Source organism: Siphateles boraxobius, unplaced genomic scaffold (assembly GCF_051911475.1).
Source record: "Siphateles boraxobius isolate OS27281-9 unplaced genomic scaffold, OSU_SipBor_1 66, whole genome shotgun sequence".
Classification (NCBI taxonomy): Eukaryota; Metazoa; Chordata; class Actinopteri; order Cypriniformes; family Leuciscidae; genus Siphateles; species Siphateles boraxobius.
The window spans coordinates 32,925,082-32,937,131 of record NW_027509193.1 but is presented as its reverse complement, the minus strand read 5'-3'; the positions used below and the strand labels follow the sequence as shown (position 1 = coordinate 32,937,131).

At 38.6% G+C, this 12,050-nt stretch overlaps 2 protein-coding genes across 2 annotated transcripts in view; both read right to left on the bottom strand.

The window, feature by feature from the left end:
- Nucleotides 1-9,458, bottom strand: part of LOC143722349 (butyrophilin subfamily 1 member A1-like) — a 28,115-nt gene extending 18,657 nt beyond the window's left edge. Inside the window, exons 1-6 of the mRNA XM_077213763.1 lie at nt 9,368-9,458; nt 8,939-9,012; nt 8,660-8,815; nt 8,412-8,603; nt 8,036-8,308; nt 7,797-7,904 (exon numbers count right to left, since the gene is read on the bottom strand). Coding sequence (XP_077069878.1) covers nt 7,797-7,904; nt 8,036-8,308; nt 8,412-8,603; nt 8,660-8,815; nt 8,939-8,996 — 787 coding nt within the window. The 5' untranslated portion in view covers nt 8,997-9,012; nt 9,368-9,458. The remainder of the gene's footprint in view (nt 1-7,796; nt 7,905-8,035; nt 8,309-8,411; nt 8,604-8,659; nt 8,816-8,938; nt 9,013-9,367) is intronic.
- On the bottom strand, nt 2,279-7,530 carry LOC143722346 (butyrophilin subfamily 1 member A1-like). The gene is made up of 5 exons (XM_077213758.1): nt 7,493-7,530; nt 7,295-7,347; nt 7,055-7,099; nt 6,777-6,803; nt 2,279-4,009 (listed from the first exon to the last, which is right to left on the bottom strand). The coding sequence occupies exons 2-5, from the start codon at nt 7,326-7,328 to the stop codon at nt 3,456-3,458; spliced, it is 660 nt and encodes a 219-aa protein (XP_077069873.1). The 5' UTR covers nt 7,329-7,347; nt 7,493-7,530; the 3' UTR covers nt 2,279-3,455.
- Nucleotides 9,459-12,050: the final 2,592 nt, after the last annotated feature.

Here is a 12,050-nt window from a genome sequence, read left to right as displayed (position 1 = left end):
CTTCATTTTTTCTTTCTCTTTCTTCATTTTTTCTTTCTTTCTCTCTTTTTCTCTCTTTCTTCTTTCTTTCTTTCTCTCTATCATTCTTTCTTTCATGTTAGTTGCACATATTTGTGAGAGACAATGTAACAAGATGCTTTCTTTTTTTCTCTCTTTTTATAGGTCAGATCTCAAGAAATAGTTTAATGTAAATGTTTACAGCACAAGAAGACAAAATAAAGTATTCACTCTTTCTAAATACATTTACTGCATATGGTTTAATGTTCTCTTGTATTTAATGTGCCATACAGTATACAAACCCCATGCGAAACACGATGGACATGTTCGACTTCAGAAGCCTTTAAAGACCTCATTTCTAATGAGTAGAAAAAAATAATGGTCAGGTATAATACAGGACGTCCCATACAGTACACACACCTCATATCTAACCATTTTACTGTAGCATTTTGGAGATATGACACTTTAATTGACTTCAGAGGTGTATAAATAACTCATTTCTAATAAGTAGAAAAAAACAATGATCAGGTTTAATACAGGATGTCCCATACAGTTTACACACCTCATATTAATCCATTTTACTGTAGCATTTTTGAGATATGTCACTTTAATTGATTTCAGAGGTGTATAAAGACATTATTTCTAATAAGTAGAAATTTATTTTTCGAGAACCAAAAACAAAGGTTGGGTTTTACTGTACTTACATTTATACATGGAATTTAGCTAAATGAAATTTGTAATATAGTATTCTTTCCTTTTATTTGAGGGGATATTAGTAAAAGTGGGGTCAATGTTGTCAATTATAAATCTATACAAATCTTTCCAAGATGTTCTTACATGAGCGCAATGCCAAAATAAATTAAACCAGGTTTCAGCCAATGTGTTGCAAACAGAAGTTCAGATCAATATCCTTTTTAAATTTAACACAAAAATGATTTACTGGGTAGTACTGTGTAAGATTTTGAAAGTTATTTCCTTAAATTTATTTACCAATAAATATTTGTTTGGTAAAGTCCAGATGGTCTTCCATAACAAACCTTCAACCAGTCGATTCCAATAAACAATACAGTTTGGCCTGGTGACAATGTCTTTTTGAAATAATGAACAAAACATTTAATACTCCGGGGGCAAAACAAAGTTTCCCAGTATCAAATAAATCAAAGGAAGAAAGAGGCGCAATACTGGTTTGAGTATTGGTTCTGGATAACGCCAAGACTCCTGTGGGAATCACATCTGACAATAGAAAACTCCCTTGGTGTCACTCGAATTTATGGAAATCTAGAAACTCAGAATAAAACATACCTTCTTGATTTCATAATTGATCTACTCGTATTAAACCTGTCCATTACAGCCATTAACTCAGAACAGACACTATTATTTGGAGGTGCTGATTTTCATCCCAGCCGCTTCACACTCGGCTGCAAACCGTCCCAGTGCATGCTGAAGGTCCTGGTGTGATGGGGCTAACATGACAACATCATCCGCAAAAATGGGATGAAAATCAGCACCTCCAAATCCGAGGCCTTGGTCCTCAGTCGGAAAAGGGTGGCTTGCTCACTTCAGGTTGGTGGAGAGATCCTTCCTCAAGTGGAGGAGTTTAAGTATCTTGGGGTTTTGTTCACGAGTGAGGGAAGGATGGAACGGGAGATTGACAGATGGATCGGTGCACCTTCTGCAGTAATGCGGTCGATGTACCGGTCTGTTGTGGTGAAGAAGGAGCTGAGCCGTAAGGCAAAGCTCTCGATTTACCGGTCAATCTACGTTCCTACTCTCACCTATGGTCATGAGCTTTGGGTCATGACCGAAAGGACAAGATCCCGGATACAGGCGGCCGAAATGAGCTTTCTCCGCAGGGTGGCTGGGCGATCCCTTAGAGATAGGGTGAGAAGCTCGGTCACTCGGGAGGAGCTCAGAGTAGAGCCGCTGCTCTTCCACATCGAGAGGGGTCAGCTGAGGTGGCTCGGGCATCTGTTCCGGATGCCTCCTGGACGCCTTCCCGGGGAGGTGTTCCGGGCACGTCCCACTGGGAGGAGACCCCGGGGAAACCTAGGACACGCTGGAGAGACTATGTCTCCGGGCTGGCCTGGGAACGCCTCCGTGTCCCCCCGGAAGAGCTGGAGGAATTGTCTAGGGAGAGGGAAGTCTGGGCATCTCTGCTTAGACTGCTGTCCCCGCGACCCGGCCCCGGATAAGCAGAAGAAGATGGATGGATGGATGGATGGATGGACACACTATTATGACACTTATTTAGTCCTTGAAGAATTTGACAGTAAAAATCAACTCAATGGCTCAGACTGATTTTGTTTAATGGAACAATAAAAACAGGGATGGAAAGACATGAAAATGTTCTTTTTGGGTGAACGATATCCATCCTAATAATTAAAAGAATGAAAATGAAGAATACAAGTGATTACTTAAGAAAATATGAATACATGAATAAACAAACTCATCTATTCATCTGTGTCTAAAATCTAATAAGAATCAGAAGTTTGGACACTAATTCTTTACGCTATCCACTATAAGAAATTATAGTCTGCTCCGATCCAACTTCCACTCCAATATATATATTGAAATGTTCCTTCACTTAAAAGAGCTTATTTATCATAGAAACAATTCCTTCCAATCTCATTAATATGTAAATAGTATTACAGAGTCACGGTTATCACCTATAGTGTGGGAGCGGCAGCGGGTATTCGAGAACCATCTTGATTATAGGGACTTCAAATAGATGTTATCACCTTAAACTTATTTGAGAGAATATCAAAGATGTGGGCACAGAGGGACCACTTTTGTTATCTTCAATTTACATTTAAGACAGAGCTTCAGCTCCATGCTGAGAGAGAAGACGCATTTGTTATTCTTAACATACAGAACACAGCTGTTACAACAAGAGCAACTTCATTTACGTTAAGAGTGGTAAACAGTAACAGGATTAAAGATTTAAGATTTGGATGTTCTGGGTTCAGTCTGACGCCGATGAACCCAAGGTGCTTCGTGTACCTTGACACTGCTATGCTGTAATAAACTTCATTTTTGAGATCTTCGACGTCCACGTCATTTTTTCTTACATATCCACATATAAGTCATGAAATCTGAATAACACAAATGGCATTGTGGGAATGATACTTTGAGCAAAATGTTACACACATGAAAATGTCTTATATTTGAGCTTGTTCTTTGGTTCCAGCTTTACTCGATCTGGACATTCATCAACAAACACCAAACACTATTGAGGGAGAAACAGTTAACTGTGCGATCAGCACTTCATGATGACTTTCATTCACTATGAGGAGATGAGGAGGTGCAGATGGGGAACAGTGATCAGGTGAACTCCTGACACACACTTCTGTGTCCACATTTGTGAATAATAGTTATTAAGTGAATAATAGGCTGTTACACTGATTTTATTGTATTTTCTTCTATTTCACTTGATCATGTAAATTCATTCACTGACTTCATTAATTATCATCACAGATAATCAGTGGTGTGGAGTTTTCATTCTTCCATTTCCACTGATACTCAAAACCAATACATGGATAGAGTTTCTTGTTAAAAGACTGACTGGTGTAAGTGTAGATATGGGACATGGACTCCACTTCATAAAAGGAGACCAGACCCTTCTCATAATCCACAAACACCCCGACCCTCTGAGGCTCCACTCCCAGAGGAAGAGGGACAGAATGTGGAGAATCAAGAGCCCAATATCTCTTACTTCTCCGTCTCACAGTCCAGTATCCAACACCAGGACTCAGACCGAGCTTGCCCCTCTTGTTACTGGATTCTCTGGCCACTCCTAAATCCCACTTAGTTTGATCCTTCACCTGAACCTCAAAGTAAAAACTCCCTGAGGAGAATCCGTCCTTCCCGAGAACACCAAGATAATACTCAAACCTGTCTGTTCCCTCATCCACTGCGTTCAGTTCTTTTAGTCTGTTTACACATTTCACTTGTTTCCCATCATCAGACACGATGAGATGTGGATGAGCTGAATCAGCATCCAGAGTTACATTCACTGCAGAAAATATAGGAAATTCTGCTTTACAGATGAGCATATAACAAAATAAAGACAATTATATTTTATGATTAGGAGTCATGGTAACTTTAGAACAAGATAAAAATATATATATATATATTGCATTAAAAGTTTCAAAGGAAACGTTGAAGTTGGCTTGAGAAAACCTGAACAGAAATTCTGAAGTAGTTAAAAAAGTTGCTAGGGTGTTCTGGGTGTTTGCTATGAGGTTGCTAGGGTATTCTGGGTGGTTGCTAGTATGTTGCTAGGCAGTTGCTCGAGTGAACTGTGTGGTTGCTAGGGTGGTTGGGATGCAATTGCTACGGTACACTAGCTGGTTACTATGATGTTGCTATGTGGTCGCTGTGGTATTCTTGGTGGTTTCAAGGGCATTGCTTGGTGGTGTCTATGGAATTATCGGTGGTTGCTTAGGGTTTTCTGGTTGGTTTCTAGTGCATCGCTAGGTGGTTGTTATGGTGTTCTCTGTGGTTATTAGGGAGTTGCTAGGCAGTTGCTAGTTTTTTGTATTGTTTTCAGCATGTTTTAACACATAGCTAGGTGATGCTAACATGATTTAGCGTGTTGTTAGCTTGATGTTAGCACATTTTGACTTGTTTTTATCATTAGTATTTTTAGCATGTTTAAAAACCCTCTGGTCCCCTAGTTTAGGGGTCACACTTGGTTTCTTCCCAGTCAAAAGTGACAGAAGCTTTAAAATTTAACTTTTTTACCCCCCATTATTTAGAACTTTTAAAGGTGTCTATGTTACTATGCAATAATTATAAAATTTTAAGAGCTATTTTTTTCCATTATAATTAATATATATATATATATATATATATATATATATATATATATATATGTATATATATATATATATATATATTTTTCAATAAATGCAACATTTCACATTAAAATAGAGTGCAGGCCTTCAAAATAAAAAATTTGAAGTGAGAAAAGCGCCATCCAGTGGCGTTACAAAATATAAATGTGTGTAATGTTGTGTAACCGCCTGTAAGCTATCTCCCTATATAAATACATAGAGAGGCTTTTTGATTCCCATTGTTTTTCCATGACATGATTTTTCCATTTTATTAGTTTTTTTTATTTTGATATACATTTAGACATTCTAAAAGACTTTTTAGATATTTTTGTTAGATAAGTATCAGATTCAGCATTATGATAACAATTAAACAATACCATTTGGTTAGAAAGGGAACACAGTGCAAGCATTTTTGTTACTCAGTATTTGATTATTATAATTAAATGCCAAATGATTATAATGAAATACCATAACAGCAAACAATCATAAAAACGGCAGGTTAAAAAAAGGAATAAAATTGAAATAATAATAATAAATATTATTTTAACTACATACAAATTGTAATTATTTTATGTATTGTTGCATATGCAACAGATATCAGGAACAACCATTAGGCTAAAATAAGAGCAAACACAATAATTATTTGTGTCTGTATCTGTATCTGTGTGTGTGTGTGTGTGTCTGTATCTGTGTGTGTGTGTGTGTGTGTGTGTGTGTGTGTGTGTGTGTGTGTGTGTGTGTGTGTGTGTGTGTGTGTGCATTTGAGCGAGAGAGAGTCTCTTTTGTATTTTTTTTATTTATTGATTTTATTTCTTATATTCTCCTTAAAGACTTAGCTTATCGTTATTAGCATGTAGCTACTCACTGTTAACATGTCTAGCATGTGTTATAAGTTCTGCTTGCTAGCATGAGTCAAAGAGCCTGTGCTCATCTCTATAAGATGTCCTGATGCAGAGATAAAGGTCTTGTTAATCCAGGAGTGTCCGAACTAAGTCCTGCAGATTCTGTTTAGCTTTAACCTTTCTCCACACGCCTGCCTGGAAGTGTGTTGTATGTCTAGTAAGACCTCGATTATCTGGATCAGGTGTGTTTAATTATTGTTGGAGTAGAACTCTGCAGGACTTGACACCCATGTGCTAAACGGTTGCTAGGGTACTCTGTTTGGTTGCTAGGTAGTGGCTTGGCAGTTGCCAGTGATGATGAAACTCTAAAGGCTTCTTGTCAGAATGAATGATATAAACCAAGCGCAATCCCTTTATGACATTCAGATTTGAAGATATCCCTCTTTGGGTTGCTAGGGTTCTTGACCATGGTTGCTTGTGCGGGGCTAGGAAATGTTCAAGGTGATTCGTGATTGGCTGTTTGCTGCACAGAGACAACAACCCTCATGTTTCTATGACACTTCACAAGATATCTCATTTGATCCCTTTGAATGGAAGTCTATGGAACTTGTTGCTAGAGTGCTCTGAATGGTTGCTAGGGCTTGATTGCTTCACAATGATCCTGAGAGACTGATAGGTTGCCTGAGTGAAATGAGCCCCGCCCCCTTGTCTCTTATGTTCAATACAAAATTCGGTTACACTTTATTTGAAGGTGTCATTGTTCCAGTGTAATTCTATATTTAAATACTGAGTTATATTAATTAAATACATGTAGGATTAGGATTTGGTTTGGGGTTAGTTGCATGTAGTAATGGATAATTTACTGTTATTTTTATGGTAAGTACATGTAACATATAACGAGGACGCTGTAAAATAATGTGTTACCCAAAATTCTTATGCAAGCATAGTAGGCAAAACATCCTTGATAATTTAGTATATGAATCATTTGATTGCATTTATGCAGTGCATTATACCAAAAACTCAAAACATTAATAAATTAATTAATAAATGTTTGACATGATGGTGAATTGAAAATAAATACTTATGAATAGATTTTACTCACCTGTGTGTGATCTTAAATGTGGGAGAGCTAAGTACGAAACAGAAAGAATTAAGTTATAAAGGGTTCTTAACAGAATTCATCTTTAGATTAATAATGAGATTTTAATTTTAATCATTGCTTGAAGAGCAACAAAATCCAAGAAGACTTTACACAGTTTATACTGTATATCCTATAATAAAATATAATGAATATCATACAGATATATGAATGCACGGTGTATTAATTCAATGTTTTGCAAAATAATTCATATTTTAATAAATTCATATAAACAAATTCACCTTTTGGTAGAATAACCTTCTGACTTTGTAAAAGTTGATCACGTTCTAAAGATAATTCAGAAATAGACGAGAAAATAACATTATAGATCTACCGTACAGCAGAGTCAACTTTGTTGCATTATTTTCCTGTTATCAAGTTATGCTTCCTGTTATAAAGCTGCTTTGAAACAATATGTATTGAAAAAAGCACTATATAAATAAAGATGACTCGACTTGACATTGGAATTACAAACAAATTACCATCATTAGTTGTGTTTTTAGGGTGTGTTAACATCACACAAGTACATCTGTTACTGAATAAATATACATTATAAACAACTGATAACCATTTATAGGACCAATACACACAAAACTAAATGAATACAAAGTAGATATTTTATGGCTGTAGACAGACTTTAAATGAACAATTAATTAATAACTTAATAAAGACAGATTCACCGTGTTGTATTCTGCTCTTCTCCTCCTGCAGTTGTTTGTGTGCTGAAGAAAATTCAGAATAAAGACAAGAGAAAAATGAATTCAGACAACATGAGCATTAATAGCATTAATAACATGAAACTACGATTGTCACCATTGTTGAGATTCATGTGCTGATTGTTGATGTCTGCGTGTGTTTAAGTTATGCAAATGTTCATAATTAGACATGAGTAAAATATGTAAAAAAATAAATAAATAAAAAACTATCCCCAAGATGCCTTATTTATTTATATAAAACATATAAAATAGAAAACAAGAACTTTACCTCTGTTTTTATAAGTGAACACAGCTATCAGTATTCCAGCAATCACAACGAGCACAACTATAACTGAAATCAGGATGAGTGACGTCCTACCAGAATCAAACACATTATCTGCAAAAACAAATTAGTAAATAAGCACATTGTGTAAATCAAACATACTTTTGCAGGTGTTTACATAATGTTCAGTTCTGAATGGCACATACACGGTAAAGTTTTATAGTAACAGAACTGTCAGTACTTACTTGTGGTGTTTATCAGTGACTCCAGCATGTGATGTCTCAGTTTGACTCTGCAGTGAATCTTGTTATTACTGTCATATACAGTGATGGTGTGTTTGACACTGAATCCATCTGTGTTTCTGTGTGTCTCTTTAGTTTCTGAACTCAAACTGACTCCTTCACTGTCCAGCCACTCAAGATCAGGTTCAGGATACCAACCTTCAGATTCACACTGTAGATGAAGCCCTCCTGAACCATCAAGCCCATCTACAGTGATCACTGGAGGGCGTCCTACAGCTGCAGAACAACAAGAACATTATGTTGTTATTCTGGCTTTTTTTTTTTAAATTAGTTTCTTCCGTGAAAAGAGCATGCTAGTAGTTTTTACTGGTTTCCTCACCTTCAACACTGACATTAAAGGTGGCCTCATCAAACCAGAATTTAGACTGAATAAAACACTTATAACTTCCTTCATCAGAGACTCGGACTGTTGAGAGTTTGAGTGATGCGTTTCCTCTCTGTAGTTCTTGATGGATCAGTTTTGTTCTCCCTCTGTAGGACTGAGTCTGATCTGTGTTTCTGTCTTCATGATTGCATCATAGAGTGATTCATGATTGCATCATAGAGTGATTCATGATTGACTCAGTGCATCATAGAGATGCACTGAGTCTTTCTGATCAACTCTTAACCACTCCACTCTCATGTCCACAACACTGATGCTGGGTTTGGTAAAACAGGGCAGAATCACATCTTCACCAGCGACAGCAAATACAGGAACTGCAGGTCCCACTACTTTATACTGCTCTGTTACAAGAGTAAGAGAGCAGATCTGAACTACACATCCTAAAGGTTTTTACTCTAATGTTGTTCCAGACAAACAGTGCTGTTCAAAAGTATACGTATTATTCACAATGATGAATAAATTACCTGATCTTGAATCTGTAATTCCAATAACAAGCAGGAGAGTCAAACAAATAAACTTCATCTCTGAGACACAGATGCTAAAAATAAAATCTAAAAAAAGAGAAAACATTACAAAAAACCTGTCAATATAGGCTACATGCTTTTTTCCTTTTCCTGTCCAAAAGCGATATACACACTTTCACTTTCTGTTCAAAGAAAACCGGTTCAACGGATCAAGACAAAACAAGATACAAATACACAATTTGTATCTACATGTAGTACAAATAACATAAAAACAAGTTGAATCAGATTATGAATATATCTATAATTTTGATTCAATATTTACAAGAATAAGTATTATATGCGTTAAACCTGTTGAACTGAAACATGGAACTCGAGTCACACTCGTTCCAGACTTTAGGTAAATGTGTTTCCGATTCATCCATGACTTACCTTCAACTCAACATTCACTGTGACTCAAGACTGTCTTAATAAATTGTGTCCATATGAGCGGTTGTAGCCTACGATCGTAAGGAGATTCTTCCTGGTTTATTTCCGCTTTCTCTTGTAGGCTAACACTTGAACAGACACAGTCCCTCCCATCATTCAGGCTGATAAACCTGCTGTAGTTTCTTCTGACACTGACACTCCTCACTTTATTCTGATGTGAAATATGGCAGACATGTTATATGGAATTAAACGAAAATGTGAACACAAATGTGGATGATGAAACAAAATATGCATCCACAAATATAGGGAGAACTGTGACCCCATACTGACAATATACCAGAAATAAATTTCAAAAGACAGTTCACATATAAAATGTATTCTTGAAATAAAAAAAAAACAAAATTTTAATATACATCTCAGAATCATGAATCGCCTCATCAAACCAGGATTTGGACTGAATAAAATACTTATAACGTCCTTCATCAGAGACTCGGACTGTTGAGAGTTTGAGTGATGCGTTAGTGTAGCCTACCTATTTATTTCACTGGTTTGCCAGTATTTCTTTCTCATCACATTATAAAAAACTTAGAGATGAATTCAAGTAATTTAATTATCATTGAAATGTTTTGTTTAAATCATGTACTCCCACATTGGCTCTCAAATCAGTGGACTAATTATTTATTGTTGTGTATTTGGTTAACGCTGTTAGTTAACTACATTTCCCACAATGCAGTGCACTTTGTTACGGGGGTTTCCGGGAAAAGATGTTCAGAATCAGAAAGAGCTTTATTGCCAAGTGTGCTTGCACACACAAGGATTTTTCCTTGGTACTGAAGCTTCCAGTGCACATATACAAATACATATACAACAAGAAACATAGTAATACAAACTCAACAAATAAAATTATAAAGAAAAAATATGAAAATACTATAAAAATATATGGTCACAGTTGGGTTTTGTCAGAATAAACATTTACAGATTATGAACATATTTACAGTATTTTGAATAGTATGAATAAATATAAATAAATATAAATATCACCAGAATTTTTAAGATATTGCACTAAACCGTGGGAGTATTGCACTTACAGGCATATGCCTTGGGAGATATGTTAACTGTTCAGAAGGGAAATGGCCAGTCGGTGCGTGTCTCCCCGGGTGCTTCAACACTTGAGTTTTCTCTCACTAAAAGAGCTCGCACGCGGCACGTATTTTTAAAGACGGCTCGCCCGTGCATTAAAAAAAATAAAAAAAAATGAATGGTGCGGTAGCTTGGTATCGGACTCTGATGGGCACGAGCTTGTCTAGTATGTTTGGGCTTGATCATGCTAGAGCAGCGCTCGTGGATGACTCATGTTTTCTCCGTGGGAACATGACCATCGTGTCATTAAGGTCGAGACTCGGTGAACTCACATGAGTGAGAGTCCCCTCATCCACCCCCCGATCTTCGGCTGGTGGCCAGGGTGACCTAAGGGTTACGGTCTGGAACAAGGCGCTGACTATGTGTCCGCGACCCCTGCCCCCCTCTTCAATGACGGTGCCCGGTAGTGAACAGGTGATTCCCACGGGTCTACCCTCTGGTGGCCCGTGTGTTTCATTTGAAGCTACAGAGGATGATATTATGTTTGTAGCAGCTTCACTAGGTGGGTGTGATTTTCCTGGAAGTGACGACTCGTCACAGCTGCCACCTTCTGGTGCATACGGCTGTGCCTGAGTCTGATCTGGAGATGACGGCCATGCTTTCCTGGGACGATTGGTTTTTGGGTAAGGCCTCCGACCCTTGTCCACGGCAAACCCCAATACCTTTCTTCCCGGACGTGCATGATGAGATCTCGAAGTCCTACAAGACCCCCTTGTCTTCTCGGGACCGCTCGCTGATCTCATCCGCCTTTCCTCCCCTCGATGGGGCCGCTGCCCATGGGTACACTGGGGTCCCCCCGGCTGAACGCTCTGTTGCGATGCTATGTGTTTCTTGGTTCCCCGAACTAGTACTCCTCGCGACAGCACCTCCCTGGCCGATCCCTCTGAGGAAGAACCTTCTTTCTCAGGGACGGGGCACCCGATGGCACCCTCGTCCCGATCTTTGGAACCTCCACGTGTGGCTCCTGGATGGGACGAGGCAGGTTTGAGTACCCTACCACCAGCGGTTGTGGCTACCATCACTTCCGCTAGAGCGTCGTCCACGAGACACGTCTATGTATTGAAGTGGAACCTCTTCATCAGCTGGTGCTCTTCTCACCGAGAAGACCCCCGGAGATGCTCGATCAGCGTTGTGCTTTCCTTCCTTCAACAGGGGTTGGAGCAAAGGCTGTCTCCCTCCACCCTGAAGGTCTATGTTGCCGCCATTGCCGCACACCATGACCTCATCGAAGGTAAGTCGGTGGGGAAGCACAACCTGGTCATCAGGTTCCTGAGAGGAGCGAGGAGACTAAATCCGCCTCTCCTCCTCTCGTTCCCTCTTGGGACCTCTCAGTGGTTCTAACTGCCCTGAAGAGTGCTCCCTTTGAGCCCCTGTAATCAGTCGAGCTTAAGACAAATTCCTGTCTATGAAGACAGCGCTCCTGGTTGCACTGGCCTCCATCAAGAGGGTAGAGGACCTGCACGTATTCTCCGTTGGTGAAGCGTACCTGGAATTTAGGCCGGCTTACTCTCACGTGATCCTGAGACCCCTCCTGGATACGTGCCCA